This window comes from Phocoena phocoena, chromosome X (assembly GCF_963924675.1).
Source record: "Phocoena phocoena chromosome X, mPhoPho1.1, whole genome shotgun sequence".
NCBI lineage: Eukaryota > Metazoa > Chordata > Mammalia > Artiodactyla > Phocoenidae > Phocoena > Phocoena phocoena.
In genome coordinates, this window is record NC_089240.1 from 94,379,863 (window position 1) to 94,396,862 (window position 17,000).

General features: G+C 36.7%; 1 protein-coding gene across 1 annotated transcript in view; it reads left to right on the forward strand.

Moving 5' to 3' along the window:
- LOC136142227 (UDP-N-acetylglucosamine transferase subunit ALG13-like) overlaps positions 1–17,000 on the forward strand; it is a 57,875-nt gene that overhangs the window by 5,636 nt on the left and 35,239 nt on the right. The window contains 11 exon segments of the mRNA XM_065900245.1: positions 792–842; positions 1,604–1,650; positions 3,056–3,128; positions 8,202–8,283; positions 8,484–8,646; positions 10,787–10,862; positions 12,163–12,271; positions 13,901–13,965; positions 14,290–14,390; positions 15,417–15,544; positions 16,303–16,549. Of these exon segments, the coding sequence (XP_065756317.1) occupies positions 792–842; positions 1,604–1,650; positions 3,056–3,128; positions 8,202–8,283; positions 8,484–8,646; positions 10,787–10,862; positions 12,163–12,271; positions 13,901–13,965; positions 14,290–14,390; positions 15,417–15,544; positions 16,303–16,549 (1,142 nt within the window).

Here is a 17,000-nt window from a genome sequence, read left to right on the forward strand (position 1 = left end):
GGTTAGTGAAGTTATAGAGGGGCACAAGGAAACTTACGGGGGTGATGGATATATTCACTATCACGATTGTCATGATTGTTTCATGGGTGCGTACGTAAGTCAACTTACTTGTGCCTTTTAAATATGTGTGCTTATTGTATGTCAGTTATGCCTCAAAACTGTTTAAAAAGGGAACTGAGAAAAATTAACATGGTTTTTTAAGTCTAGTGATACACATGCATGGAACTAAATGTATATTATATTTCCTGAGTTTAATTTTTATTGAGGTGTATTTTACATATCATAAAATTCACCATTTTAAGTTTAGTGTTTTAAGTTTTGGCAATAATATAGTCAAGCAACTGCCACTGCAGTCAAGATACAAAATATTTCCATCACCCAGAAAGTTCCCTTGTTGCCTGTGCTTTGTTTGAAACTAGTGAAATTCCTTTTAAAGTTCCTCAGTTTAACTTTGTAAATGCATGTTTGCTGTCAAATTTGAAATCCTTATAATTATCGTGCTTGCTTGATTTATGAAAATTGTCGTTACTTAAGTTGGCATTTCAAAAGAAACTCCAAAGGCATACTGTTTGATGAAATGCACTGGTATGTGGATAAGCCAGGACCAGTTCCTGAGATAGTCTTATAGTCCAGCTTTTCTCCACTCACCTTTTGTGTATGTACAAATCTTCATGAGGTGCTGTGCACAGTAGTCATTTAATACCATAATTGTTCAGCTGAACAACAGCAATATAATCAGATTTCAGTAATGCTATGTATTTGGTTAAGTCAAGTTTGTTTTATTTTTGAAGTATGTGGAGGGATCTTTTGAGAAATACCTGGAACGGTTGGGAGATCCCAAGGTAAGATCAAATATGGGGGGTTAATCTTTTCAGAGTATTTGGAATAGTAGCCTAAATATCATTCAGCTGTGTCACTTTAGCTAGGCCCAGTCTATTTTCTTAAGTAGCCAGCTGTGTTGAATCAAATAGTTCTTGCAAAAGTTTAGAGGCTGGGAATTGACCTGTTGTTTTGTGTTGAATATTGAAAATTGTGTGTTAACAATTTTATCATCTATAGACTAGTGAAAGAGTATACACTACTTGGGAACAGGACTAACCCAAGCCTTTTCACTTTAATGGGGGAGGGGGTGGCAGTGAATGTTACTAGGAGGTCATTACTTTTTTTATTAAACAATTCCCCTGATTTGTAGTTATCCTTCTTTTATGTGGGAGTAAGATTCCTAAACATATTAAAAATAATTTTATGTGATTAAATTAATTCCATGGTTCTGGACTTAACACATTTACTAAATACCCTGCTAACTTCGTATTCTTACACTAATTACATTTTTATTGTGTCTTTTAAATCTCCCATATTCCTGTCCTTGTTACTTAATAGCTAACTAAGAAGATCTTTAGGTCCAATTTTTTCTCAGAATAAGTTTGTGTTAGTAAGTAACTATCACAGTACCCCAAGCCTCAAAGCAAGTTATAGTGTGTTGTACAAATTCTTCACCTACAACAGTGCTAAGCATCTAAAAAAGCAAGTGTTGAACTTGCAAAAACTTTTACCTCCTAGATACAGAATGCTTTTAAAAACTTTATGCACCGTTTATGTTTAGGAAAGTGCTGGCCATCTGGAAATAAGAGCTCTTTCTCTAATTTATAAGTAAGTTGGATCTCTTTTTTTTTTAAGAGAGAGAAGGTGTGTGTGTGTGTGTGTGTGTGTGTGTAAGGTTTCTAATAAAGTCCCTTTAGGATTGGGAATATTTGAGATTTGATGTATTGATAGTCAAATGAAGTGGTCTAAGCAAAGTCAATGGCGTAATTTTAGGGTGGAGAACTTCTACATTTGTGTCCGTTTGAATGGAAGAATAAAGGGCTTTAAGAACTGCTAGTACTATTCCTGTAGAAAGTCGGAATACTTACCTTAGAATTTTTGTGTATTTAACTTTGTGCCTTTTGTGCACGTGTGCTCATTGGGGCAATATCACTTCCAAGAGAGTAGAAATTGTTTCCTGAGGACAACAAATATTAGATATTACATTGGTTTATGATCCTTCAAAGGGTCACAGTATGAAAACAGATATACGGTATATCTGTAGTACTAAAATTTTATAGGGAAATTAAGAAACGTATTTTTTTAAAAGGCTCTTTAGAGAGGCAGTAATGGTGGAAAAATTTGAAAAACACTGCTCTACTGCTTTGGAAGTTCTGTTTTGGTCTTTAAAACTGCGAAAGTGGCATTTCTGAAAGCTGTAGGTTATATAATGTGGGTTAGAGGCTAGTGGGGATCTTGTTCATTTAAGGAGTTGGATCTGTAGACTCCTTCACAGTTCTTAGGATGGTGAGATAGCATATACCTTGATAGAATCAGAACCCTCTTGTATGGGGACTTGTTCAAGTTACTGTTTTGCAGTCTGCTCATCCCTCACTAAATCCAGCAAGAAGTAGTACAGAAGAGGCATCGAGCAGGCAGCTAATCAGTTGTTGCTTTTAAATCAGGGACAACCTTTTAAATTGGCCTGCTTTTTGTTATTTTGTATGGCTCTTGGCTAAGCTTTTTAAAAATTTTTAAATGGTTAAAAACATCAAAAGAATAATATTTCATGACATATGAAAATTATATGAAATTCAATTTCAGTGTCCATAAATAAAGCTTTCACGTACATTTGTTTATGCATTGTCTATGGCTGCTTTCAGGCTACAAAGTCAAAGTTGAGCAGATCATATGGCCTGCAAAAACCATATGTTTGTTATCTGGTCTTTTACCAAGAAAAATTTGCCAACACCTGCTTTAAATAAATGGGAGCCTCCAAAACGTACATTCATACAATTGGCAATTTATCTTCTTTATTCCTCCTTTCCTCAAATTAAGATACATTTTTAAAATGCATAGGACTTTAGGGACAGTTAGCTGTCTATGTTGAATTAATATTTATCCTCTTAAACATTTAGGTTATTTTAGATGAATAAGGTAGGCAGTTTAAAAGCACAAATCTTTGTTCTTATAACTATTTCTTGCATATACTAAATTATCTCTTCTCATCCATCTTTGTTTTCTACCCATGTAGTCGGGATTTCATTCTTTATCGCTATCCTGGCAGGCCTCCAACTCATGTCACAGATAATGGCTATGAAGACAAGGTAAGAAGATAAGTGAATGTTTACTAAAATAAAAAATTGAATGATGCTGCCAGCTTATCATTAAGAAATCATCCTTTTAAACCTAATTAATGAAAAAATAAGCACAGTCTACAAGCCAAGCTTTTCTACAACTAGCCTTTTCCTCTCCAGTTAGTCAGCCTAAGTATTGTTAGCTATCTTTCTGAACAAACCTGATCTTGTCACTCCTCTGTAATAGGAAAAAAAACACCCAAAACCCTAATTGACTCTCCATTGACTAGAAGATAAGGATCAAACTCTGAAGCTAGACATTCAGTAACCTAAAGGGTCCCAAACCTTCTTTCCAGCTTCATTGTCCTTCAACCTTAGTACATCATGTGTCCAGAGAGTCCAACTTTCATGCTCTTTTCCTTTGTATCTCAAATGTTAATTCCTTTGAAACTTTACCACCTCCCCTGGAGTTATTTCCTCCCTTTTTGTTCCCCTAGCATCACCCAGGTAAGTATAGTGTTTATCACCTTGTATATGTTTTCATGTCTGTTTCTCTCATTAGTCTGAAAGTTTCTTAAGTGCAGGGACAGTGTGCTACTACTGTCTAGTAAGGTGCTTGGAAAATAGTAGGAGGTTGTTTAGTTGGTTGAGAACTCTCAGCAGGTAAACAGATTGTTTTTTAGCATACAGTTTTTCTTCCAAAAAGTTTTTAAGAAAAGCCTTCTATCCAGATGATTTGATTAGTGAATGTAGATTACACAGTATTTGAGTTTTGTCTTGTTTCATACCATGGAGCAAAATTCAGGCAGCATTTTGATGGTAAGATAAGACTAGATACTGGTAGAACTGTTAGAATATTACAGTAATCTAGACAGAAGGCCTGAACTAGGCAAGTGGCATTAGGGATAGAAAAGACTGAATAGGATGCAAGAGATAACTTAGAACGTAAGTATAAATTGGGGCATGTTAATTATTTTACTGATGGTACTGCCAATTTGTTCAGTAAACATTAAGCCCCTGTAGTGCGCCAGGCAGTTTACTAGGTTTTGGGGATACCACAATGAATACAGCAAAATCCTTGCCCTCTAAGGGCTCAAGAGGCTATGAAGACAGACATGTAAATAACTACAGTGAAGTGATATGTCTTATAATACAGCTATATGCAAAGAGCATATAAGAAAAAGCCCTTCACTGTGCTTTAGGGAGTTTAGAAAGTTTCATGGTGGTTGTGACATTTAAGTGGAGTATTAAAATAAAATGAGTCTAACAAGTATAAAGGGCAGTCTCTTCAGAGGAAACACTATATGCAAAGGCATAGAAGCAAGAGACCCTTTGAGGCCAAGTAGCTGGATGGGGGGAAGACAGTGCTGAAAAGATAGGCTAGAGGGATGTAGTAGACTGTGCCAATAATTTGGCTTTTCATTGTACAGGATAGTCAATTGAAGCTTTTTTCCAATATTTTATTATGAAGGTTTTTCAAACATACAGAAAAGCTAAAAGAATTTTACATTGAGCATCCATAAGCCCACCACTTAGTCCACTGCTAATATTTAATATCCTTGTTTTGTCACATATCTAACCACCGCTCTATCCATTCATCAGTCCATCTTAAGTTTTGATGTCTTTCAAAGTAAATTCAGACATTAGTATAATTGTCCCTAAACACTCAATTCAGAGTTTTTAAGTAAAGGTGTGACATAATCAGACTTGTTTGAGGAAGAGGCGTGTTCGCTGTTGTGTTTTAGCAACTGTACACAGCATTGTCTGAGATGAGATTTAGACAGTTAGATCTTTACCAGGAACCTTTAAACCTGCAGTTAATTTTTTTCTCCAACATTTTATTCTGAAAATTTTCATACAGAGAGAAATTATAAGATTTGTATAGTGAACATCCATATTCCTACCACCTAGTTCCTATAATTATACAGCTCTGTTTTCAAATGAGTCTTATACATTTTACAGAGATATTTTTGAACTAATTAAGGGGAAAACATCACCCATTGGGAACCATAAGAATACAAAAGTGTAAGACCTTTTTAGTGTGTGCAGCCATGAGAATATCATGTGTAAGTCTCATCCATACATATATATAGAGCTAACACTTAACAGCAGTTGGGTATTTGCATTGCACAGGATGCTGTATATATGTCTGATTTGGGAATGTACAAAGGGAATGTTAGTTTATCTTGAAATTTAAGTATGGAAGAGCCAGGTGGCAGCAGGGTACTTTTGTTGTGTGACACCTTGCTTTGCCTAAAACTTAGTTGCTGTATCAGTTCAGGCTCCTAAGATTTATATTTGAATTGTTTGTATTTTCAAAAATGACTTTATTAAAAGCAGTGAACATTATTAATAAGCTTTGCATAAAATATATTTTAGAGCACATTTTTGAAGAAATAAATACCTAATGTTCACCCTAGTACCTTTCACCTTTTTAGCTGACTTAAGTCTGCATTTTACATAGTTATCCAGTGTCAAAGTGAATGCTGCTGGAAACTAGCCATTTTCACTCAGCCAATTTGTTCTATCTAGAAAGAATAAAAAAAAACTATATTTAAAACAAAATGAAACGTGTATCTGGAAATGTAGAGTGAAAAGTCAAGTTTCTGTTCATGCTTTTCAATCTCATGTGCTTCAAAGTAACAGCTATTAAGTTTGGGTGGGTATCCCAATTTCATTCTCTATGTATTTATTCATTTATTAGCTTTTATGTAGATGGGCTCATACTTAACATTCTGTCACTTGTTCTTTTCAGATATTTATCCCCATCAGTAATCTAGATCTGCCTCATTTTTAACTAGTTTACTGCCATTACATCCCACCTTCCCACCCCCAACAAACACACCACCCACAAGTATGTATGAGAAAATTATTATTTTATGTTGAGATACCACCAGGAACATAAAAGCCATCATGCTTAGTTTTGCCTCTTCCAATCAAAATAGAACTTCTTGCCACTTCAATAGAGAAATTGTATACTCATCTTTGTTTTCTTTCCTGCTTATTTAGTCATCAGTTCTGGTTAGCTGGGTTCCTTTAACTAATCCTTACTAACTGCCTCTGGTTATTAACCTTCCTTTGTTGGAGTTCCCAGTTCTTCTAGTCCAAAGTACAAAAGGCTTCTCAGCTCAAAATCTGCTCACTGTTCTTTTAGATTAATGAACTCCTCTTAAATGCAAATACCCCTTGGGGGTGGGTGAAACTTTGCAACTTAAACTTTATTGTGGGTTACTTTAGCTTGATACTCCCTCAGTACTTTGAAATGGATTATACTGATAGAGTTGTGATTGCAAAAAAAGACTAGGGAAGAATAATAGACCTGCGGTCAGAGAACTTGTTCATTGGGAGAAGTTAGCCCAGGGTAGTGTAGGAAAGTAGAAAAAAGAGTGCTTAGGATAATTTTCTGCCAAGGAAACTTGGTGCCACTATCCTCTCATAGATCACAGAGAATTGTCTTTAGTACCTCAGGTTGTTTCCAGAGATGGCTTCAAAATGAAATAGACTTAATCACTAGGGATTACATCCTTTACACAAGACAGAGGTTTTTGAAGAAAAATTCAAAAAGGTTTTGGACCTGTTATATAAACAGATTTCATCACATGGAGCCAGGGAGCATTTTTACTGAAATAATTTGGTTAGTAAGCCTCACCTCTGAATGTTGTTTGAGAAAACTAGATATTGAAGGAATCAGCTAAGAGATTAACTCATTTTATAGCCATCTCAGTGCCTCAATTCTTTAAGGAAGGCTCCTATATAGCATATTGATATATTGCTATTCAATATAGTGGATAACATTTTGAATAAATTGAATGAAATTCCTCCCCCCATAGTCTAATTTGGGGTATTTGACCTGTTTTCTCCATTTTTAGAAGTTCAGCTGGGTCGTTTGACTTCTGTTAGGCTTCCTATTCTATTTGCTCAGTTTGTAAAAGTTCCCATCTTTTGCAAATTCGTAAATCGGGACTTGTTTGGTATATTATCAGGAATGTGATTGAGGCTCACAGTGTTGCCTTAGCAGTGATTTTAATCTTGACATTGAAAAGTCACTGTCTTACCTCCGTTAGCATGATAATCTCTAGGTCCATTCATGTTGCTGCAAATGGCATTATTTCATTCTTTTTTTATGGCTGAGTAATATTCCATTGTATATATGTACCACATCTTTTTGGAAGTCAACCACATACAAAGATGGTAAGAAGGTTAAAAGACAAAAGTAGTAAAATATCTATATCCACAATAAGCATTAAGGGATACACAAAAAAGATGTAAAATATGATGTCAAAAACAGTAATCATGAGGGAAGGAGAGTAAAAATACAGGGTTGATAAAATGCATTTGAAATTAAGAGATCAGCAGTTTAAAATAATCATGTGTAAATATATATAGAGAGATTGCTATATATAAATCTCATGCTAACCACAAACTAGAAATCTGTAATAGATACACACACATAATAGAGAAAAGAATCCAAATGTAACACTAAAGAAAGTTATCAACTCGTAAGAGAGCAGAAGAAGAAGAAAGGAACAAAAAAGAACTACAAAAACAACTCCAAACAATTAACAAAAATAAAAAAGGATGGAAAATTGTGTCAAGAACCTGGAGTAACTAAAACTCTAATATACTGCTAGTATGAACATAAATTGCACAACCATTTTGGAAAACTGTCTTCTTTTTAAAATTGAAGTGTGGTTAGTTTGCAGTGTTGTGTTAATTGCAGGTGTGCAGTGGGGTAATTTAGTTGTACATATATATATTTTTTTCAGATTCTTTTCGCTTATTAAAAAAAATTAAAATAAAACTCACTGTCAAGAAAATCTGTTTGTGGAATACAGCTTTCATTTATCTGTATTTGGATTTTAAACTCACTTTTTCCCCAGCCTTATTGAGATTTGATTGACATGTATGCTAAGTGAAATAAGTCAAACAGAGAAAGACAAATACTGTATGATATCACATATATAGAATCTGAAAGTCACTTTTTTAAAAAAGCAAATTCATTTAGTTTATCAGTTTCTGATTAGCAACTTAATTTGAAGTATTTCATGGTTGTAAGATATCTAACATTCACTTAATTGTTCTATGTGTTTTTCTTTTCTTCAGATTCTACTCTGCTGTTCAAGTAATGGTCATTATGATTCAGTGTACTCAAAACAATTTCAGTCAAGTGCAGCTGTTTGTCAAGGCATGTGAAGGCTTTATAAATGTTTGGGTGTGCTTTCAGATGATTTGTTGCCGATCTTTAAATTGAGTGGCCCACCATAAATAGCTCTTTTAAAACTTTGTTGGTACCTATTGAATTCATATACTGGGTTATAGCTATTTTCACATTGTTACAAAAATTCTTATTTTGACAATTGGAGTTTTGGTCATTTTTTCCTTTAGCTGTATTGTATGAAATTCTCTATAAAGATGTGTTTGTTGTGGATGGAGAAGAGTTGAAGACTGCAGTTAAGTTGTTTCGAAGTGGTTCCAAGAAGAACAGGAACGGTGCTGTGACTAGCAGTGGGGATGTCCGTATTGACTACAAGAGTTCAACTCAGGATAGGTAATAAAGGGAAAGGGGATGTCAACTACAAGATCATGTTTCTGTGTATCATTTGAAAGTGGAAGGGACCTGGCAAGGTTATGACTTAGTATATTTATACACAGTCATCTCTTGACATTTGTGGAGGATTGGTGCCAGGACCCCTGCAAACACCAAAATGCTTGATGCTTAAGTCCCTTGTATAAAACAGTGTAGTATGTGCAGTTGACCCTCTCCATATCCATGGGTTCTGCGTCCACAGATTCAACCAATTCCATCCGTGGCTGGTTGAATCTGTGGATGTGGACCCTGCTGAAATGAAGGGGCCAACTGTATACACACACACGTATGTATGTATGTATGCTTGTATGTACAGGGATATACGTTTTTTAATGGGGGAAGAGAAGTTTTACCAAAAGATATGTTGCATTGCGAAATGCTCAGGCTTTGGGGGTTTGGTCCAAGTCAGAATCAGTTTTTTTGTTTTTCTCCTATTAACCTGTCTTGTGTCAACTTTATTATTAGTCCAGCCACAAGAACTCAAGACGGGTAGGGGGGAAATTTCCCCCTCCTGACACGTATCTCAAGTCTGACTCCAGAATCAGTTTTTTAATTGCTAGAAGAGACTTTGGAACTATAATCACATGATTCTCAAACTTATATATGAATTACTTAGAGCGCTTGTTAGAAAGGCAGATTTGGGGGCCTCCCTTCAAAATTGGAGGTCAGAGTAGGGCCAGGGATCTACTTTTTAAACAAGTACACCCAAGTATTCTGATAGAGGTAGGCCATGGACCACACTTTGAGGGAAAAAAACCTGATTCTAAACCAGCACCATCATTTTGTAGATGGTAACTGAGGTTCAAAGTGGTTACTTGACACATACATCCAGCTAGTAGAAAAGAATCTCTCAGGCTAAAGGGGAGTTTTAGGAGCTTTTAGTGTCTGCCTTTGGTACTCACTAGGAGTATACATTGTGGCCTCTGAGGAAGCAGCTATTATTGAACAGATTTAGTCAAAAACTTTGAGATAATAAAGTAGATGTTGTCTTATAATTCTCCCTGATTCTTCTGTCTGGAAATTCAGATAGGCTTGGTGCTAGTCAGATATAACCTTGTCTTTTTGTTGTCTTGCAGTTCTATTTCTTGAATGTTTAATGCTTTTTTTTTTTTTTTTTTTTTGGATAAAGAGGGTTTTTTAAAACTTACAGTTGGCCCTCCCGATCCACATGCAGAACCTGGGGTGGTGGAAGGCTGACCGTGAGGGACTTGAGAAACTTGAGGATTTTTATATCTACCAGGGGTCCTGGACCCAATCCCTCATGGATACCAAGGGATGACTGTATTAAGGAATGCGGGGCGGGGGGTGGCAACCATATATATCAGGGTAGAAGTTGCTTCATTCTGCACTGATTATTTGTATTAAGAACTTGAGGCTTACAGAAACTAAAGTAGTAGGAAGGCAGGGTGTATTAGTTATCTGTTGCTGCATAACAATATTTCCACAAACTTGGCAGCTTAAAACAACATTCTTATCTCATAATTTATGTGGGTTAGGAATCTGGGCACAGCTTATCTGGGTCTTCTGCTTAGGATCTCACAAGAATGTAATGAGGGTTTTAGCCAAGATTGAGTTCTCATCTGGAGCTTTGGGGAAGGACCCACATGGTTCTTGGTAGTATTCAGTTCCTTGCAGCTGTAGGACTGAGAACTTCAGCTTTTTGCTGGCTGTCAGCCAGAATAACCCTCAGCTCCTTGCCACATGGGGTTGGTGAACATGTCTGCTTGCTTCCTTATAGTCAGCAAGAGAGAGAGATCAGCAAGACAGGCACTACATTCTTATATAGTGTAATGATATACATCCTGTCTGTTGGTTAGACGCAAACTTGGAGGGAAATCATACAAGAGTGTGAACACCAGGAGGTGGGGATCATAGTGACCATCTTAAGATTGTGTCCCCACAGGAGGTATGAAATATATAGGAGGTATTTGTAGCACGTACTTAAAAAAAGGAAGCATAAATGTAAATGCTGGGATGAAAATGTATTTGCCTCATTTTTAGAACTGAGCTACTTTACCACTAGATGGTGGTATAGTCATTAGACTTACGACTTAGCTACTGCATTTATATAAAGCTCTTTGTTCTAAATCTTTTCAATTAGGACTGAAGAGTGGGGTGCCTGCTGCAATGTTGAAAATATACCAGAGGGGTACAATCAAGGAACAGAAGAAGCAAAGGTTTGAGATCTTCTAGGGCAAAGAATTTTCATAATCTTGGCTTGCAGTATCATAACTTAAACTAGTTAATGTCAGATGGTCCATTTTAGTTATATGGGGTTGGGGAAGAGCTGATGTTTTCCTTCGTGTAAGTCTTGATCTGAAATGTAAAATGTGTGCTTAATGTTCTCTGAATTTTTGTTCCTATGGAATTGTAAATTTTTTTCAAAGCTAACTCTGAACACTTGAGAAATTTCAGAAGCTGTTGTTTTCAAGTTAAAGTAATATTAGAAACCCAATAGATATTTAGTTTGTAATCAGTCTTCTGATGCTGAGGTTTCTTTCTGTCATTAAAGAGAGTAAGGTTTATTCCTATTTTACTCAGAAAATAGGTAGTAATCCTAGTTGGAGAAACAGGAGGAATTTTACCACCTGTATAGGTCTATTATCAAGCAGACCTTCAGTTTGAGACTAGCTAAATAGGGCAAATACTACTAGAACAATCTCTGTGTATGCCCCCAAGTGCTGGTAATTTGGAAACAGTATGGAATACCATGAAATTCTAGGAAAGCGGAAGAAAAAGATAATTCTTTTGGAAATTGTAGCAGATTTGGACCAAAATGAAGTAACCTTTTCAGATTTGTCTAGGTGTCTAGGGTACAGAAACACTTGCACCTCTGTATGCATATTAAGATGAGACTTGTTGAATAGCCCTGACTGAATCTTTAATTCTGGTCTGTGTTGCATTGATTTATGTATCTCCTGAGTTATTGGCTGCTTTAGACAGTATTTCCCTTCTGCCATCTATAACCTTTTAGATTTCTGCATATTGCTTATTTAGACTCCTGATTTTTAAAAAATACAGTAAAATTTATTGTGGCTTTTCTTTTTTTTTTTTTAATGAAAGTTTATTTATTTATTTAGGCTATGTTGGGTCTTCGTTGCAGTGCGCGGGCTTTCTCTAGTTGTGGTGAGCGGGGCTACTCTTCATTGTGGTGCTCAGTCTTCTCATTGCTGGGGCTTCTCTTGTTGCGGAGCACGGGCTCCAGGTGTGCGGGCTTCAGTAGTTGTGGTGCACGTGCTTAGCTGCCCCGATGCATGTGGGATCTTCCCGGACCAGGGCTCGAACCCATGTCCTCTGCATTGGCAGGTGGATTCTTAACCACTATGCCACCAGGGAAGTCCTATTTCTTTTAATAAAGAAGGAAAGGCCTATATGTACATAGTTTTAAAAAAGGAAGAAAAGAACCTTATTTCTTCCTTCTTCATAGAATGAAGACTTAAGGATGGTGAGTTTGTAGCATGATTATTTTTGTTTTAGACTCCAGAAAATCCATCAAAGGTGCTCTTGCCTTATAAGGTGCTCAAAGCCCTGGATCCAGAAATCTATCGTAATGTAGAATTTGATGTTTGGCTGGACAGCAGAAAAGGTAATGAAACATCAACAGGATATTTTTGAATCCTGACAGATCTAGGAGAATAATTTTGCAAAATTTTTTAATAAGAGGTGTTTTCAAACCACTGTTACAAAAAAACCCACTTTTATATGTTTATATGGTACTTTTTAGCCTACTCAATACATGATTTACATCCAAAGGAGGAAACAAATAGGTTTAGAACTGGGGAGGGATCTTTTAGAGTCTGATGTTCATCAGGGACTTCAACTGTGCAAAGACTGTGTGTCTTTAGATAACTTTAAGAGTACCAGAAACTTGTAAGTGGAAGTAAGTTCATCTTAAGTTTAATGTGTCAAGACTGCCCTCACTGATAGATGAATAGGTCGGGTGTTGGCAAACTATGACCTGTGAATCAAATCTAGTCTGCCACCTGTTTTTGTATGGTCTGTGAGCTAAGAATGGTTTTTATATTTTAAGTGTCAGGGAAAAATTAAAAGAACAGTGTATTGTGATACATGAAAATTATATGAAATTCAATTTTAAGTGTCCATAAAGTTTTATGACAGACTTGAATAATTGCAAGAGTCTGTATGGCCCACAAACTTTATTTATTTTTATTTTTTTAAATTTTATTTTATTCTTTTTGCGGTACGCGGGCCTCTAACTGTTGTGGCCTCCCCCGTTGCGGAGCACAGGCTCTGGACGCGCAGGCTCAGTGGCCATGGCTCATGGGCCCAGCCACTCCACGGCATGTGGGATCTTCCCAGACCGGGACACGAACCCGCGTCCCCTGCATCGGCAGGCGGACTCTCAACCACTGCGCCACCAGGGAAGCCCATGGCCCACAAACTGTAAAATATTTACTATATGGCTCTTTACAGAGAAAGTTTGCCAACCCTTGAAATAAGTAATTGTTTCTCTCCCCTTATAAGATAACTAAGTTGATCAAAGTAGGTCTTAAAGTTCTGCCATCAAGGTAGCCTTTAATGTTTCATATTCAACCCCTTGAACCTTGGTGGTGAACCTAGGTATAGTTAATAATCTAGAATGAGGTTAATACCTTGTGGAACACAATGAAAACACAGTTGATCCTTGAACAATGTCGGGGTTAGGGCTGCTGACCCCCTAAGCAGTTGAAAATCCAGATATAATTTGTAGTCAGCCTTCAGTATTCCCAGTTCCTCTGTATCCTCAGTTCTACATCCTCAGATTCAACAACCTTGGTACTTGTAGTACTATTGAAAAAAATCTGCATATGAGTGGATACATGCAGTTTAAACCCGTGCTGTTCAAGGGTAAACTGTATTGCTTTGAAGAAGCTACACAGTGGTTTTTTTTTCCTTTTTTAAAAAAACTGAAGTGTGTTACTTTCATACTGTACCTTGTTGGTATATGACCAACTTTAAGATTACAACCTCCCAATTTCCACCTGTTTGTGTTTTATAGCACAGAACTATTCTGGCAGGTCTCCTTAGCTTGACCACAAGAATAACCCATCAAGAGTGATGGAATGACTCTTTAGGACATTTTCCCTCCAGATTTTAGCTTACAGTGGTAGCATTGTCAAAAACACTGTGGTAAAAGTAAATCAGAAAATGAAATGATGTAAAACAGCAAAGGAACCAGTTCGGTTGAGCTTGAATCTTCATTTTCTTTTCTTAGAACTTCAAAAATCTGATTATATGGAGTATGCTGGGAGACAGTACTATTTGGGAGACAAATGTCAGGTTAGTTCCTTCTTTAAAGAATCAGTAATTTGTTTTTCTGAGATTGTGGTTTTAGTCATTAATATGAGTTCAACAAAACTAATTTACAAAATGCTAGGATTTTTTTAATGTTTGGTTAAATTTTAATTACAAACTTGTGATTAGATGTAACACTGTTTCAGCATGTGCAGCCTCCATTGAACTGGACTGGCAGTGTTGATTATCAGCTGCTTTAATAAGTAAATACTGAGCTTCACTTGGGAGGAGAAGTAGTGTTTTTGTTTGACAAAAGCCAGATCTGACTCGAGACTAGGTGTTTTCTTACTGTCTCTTCCCCTCTTTCAGGTTCATTTGGAATCAGGCGGAAGATATTATAATGCTCATATTCAGGAAGTTGGAAATGAAAGCGATTCTGTAACAGTCTTCATTGAAGAACTGGCAGAAAAGTAAGGATATAATAATTTGTTGAATTACTAAAATCTTTGGCTTTTGATGCCTTTTTGTAATATTGAGAATTACCAGGATGCTAGTAAGAGAACCAAAGTTATATCTGGTACTGGCCTAAGATGACTTATTGTGAGTTGTAAAAGCATATGGTGAAGTGTGAAATTTCAGTATACCTATGCATAAGTTTCAAAATCCTGGGTAATAGCCAACTTATTAGAAATACTAAGTACAACAGAATTCTGATATAAAACTATACTAACTGGAAAGCTAGTTTGCTAACTGAGCCTCTGCCAATATCAAGATAGGCTAGTCCATCTGTTCTCAAACTTTAACATACCCCAGAATTACCAGGAGAGCTTGTTAAAATACAGATTGATGAGCTCCACCCCCAAAGTTTGATTTAGTAAGTTTGTGGTGGGGCCCAAGAATTTGAACTTCTAACAAGTTTCCAGGTGATGCTAATGCTGTTGGTCCACTTTGAGAACCATTAAAGTAGGTAATGCTGCCCTAACAACCAAAGACTCTTGGCAACTTAAAAGTTCATTTCTTGCTCATTTAGCATGTTCATAGTAGGTCAGCAAAGGGGACCCAGGTTGACAACGGCTCTATCCAGACATATGCTGCCAGGATCACAGGCAGGGAAAAAATGAAAACATGACAAACTGTGTGCTGGTTTTTAAAGCATCTGCTTAAATTTTCCTGGCCAAAATAGGTTACATAACTAAGCCTAAAGTCAATGGGGTGAGAAAATATAATCCTTCTTCAAGGAGAGGCAACAAATATTTGTAAATTAGTCTACCACAGTCTTTCCTCCTGAGCATGATATGTGCTACAGACAGCTGTGAAATTGTACAAACTGCTCTTAGGTTTTTTAACATAAAAAGATAAACCTCAGTGAGGAAGCTAGTGTTAACAGGTTTAAGTAGAAAACACTTGAAAATGAAGCAGGAGGGATCAGGTATATGTATCAAATGAGAATTAAGTCTGTGTTGCAATGGCTTAATGGTGGTATCTTTACATTTAAGGTATGTTGTTCCACTGGCTAACTTAAAACCAGTTACACAAGTGACACCTGGTCCTGCCGGGAATGTTATACCCAGTAGGAAAGGAAGAGGTTACCAGAAAATTTCCTGGGGCTGTGTCCCAGAAATGGGTTTGTATGCTGAAGGTTTTATTATTTTCCTCTTGTATTTACCTACATTGCACTTAAAAAAAAAAAAAAGCTGGAACATTAAGTCTTATTCTGGGTTAGAGTTTCTCAACTTCAGCACTACTGACTTTTTAGGATGGATAATACTTCGTTGTAGGGAGCTGTCCTGTGCATTGTAGGATGCTTAGCATCCCTGGTCTCTATCTACTAGATGTCAGCAGCATCCTTCTCCAAGTTATGACAACCAAAAATGTCTCCAGACATTGCCAAATGTGCCTCAGGAAAGGGAGGGGCAAAATTGTCCCTGGCTGAGAACTACTGTTTAGGTGACTTTGTTTAAGCTTAAGGTGGAGTGGATTTTAAATTCTAAAACTTGAAGGAAAACATTTCTCAAAGAACTAGGAAAACACCTCATAGAAGCAGCCAGAGAAGCTGGAAGCAGCCGTATTAATATGTCTATTAATAGATATAATTTTTTGGATAACAGTAACGTAGATGACTGGATGACTGACTCTATGTTTTGATGACCAAAGTTGCCTATACTAAAGGTAGTGCTGAGATGTCCATTGATACAGAAGTTACTTGCTGGTTTTGCCCTTCTGAATGAAAGACCTAGTACATCCTTTGAAAATACAGAAGTTCCTTCCCTGTTTTCATATGGTTTTCCTAAGTAAAACATGTGAGAGTCTTAGACATTTGTGGGAGACACTGGACCTTTTGCTTTGGTTTTGAAGCTTATTGCTTCTTTGTTTGCTTGAAAGCTATGTCAGAGATGGACATGAAGCAACGGAGGAAGATGTTCAAGAAAATTAGAGGGAAAGAGGTTTATATGACTATGGCTTACAGCAGGGGAGACCCCCTCCTTCCACCCAGGCTTCAGCACAGTATGCGTTATGGGCATGATTCTCCAATGCACTACTCACAGACAGCTGGCGGTGTTATGTCTAATGAACATTTTCATCCTCAACATTCATCTGAGGGACAAGGTCGGGGATATGGGATGCCCAGGTAGGTCTTAACTGACTTTGAAGATAATGTACATCTCTGTTTAGACATTGGAAATAATTCCTGGGCAGAATTACAGTAGAATTTAGAAATAGCTTAATAGTTTAGATTTCTTTTATAATCTCTGCCTGAAGGGAGCGTAACGGATGGAACTGATGTATACTTAAATTCTTGTCAAATTTATTGAAGATTTGTATTCTCATAGTCTAGGAAAATATGATGGAGCAGTTGAAGAGATCCTAGAAGATAGAATGCCATCAAGCTGAGTGCCATGTATATGGCACTGTGTCTGTCAATAATGAATAGGCCAAACCATAATGGGAAAGAATATAAAAAAAGAATATATGTATATGTATAACTGAATCACTTTGCTGTACAGCAGAAATTAATACAACATTGTCAAGCAACTATACTGCAATTTAAAAAAAATGAATAGGCCTAATGTCAGTAGTGA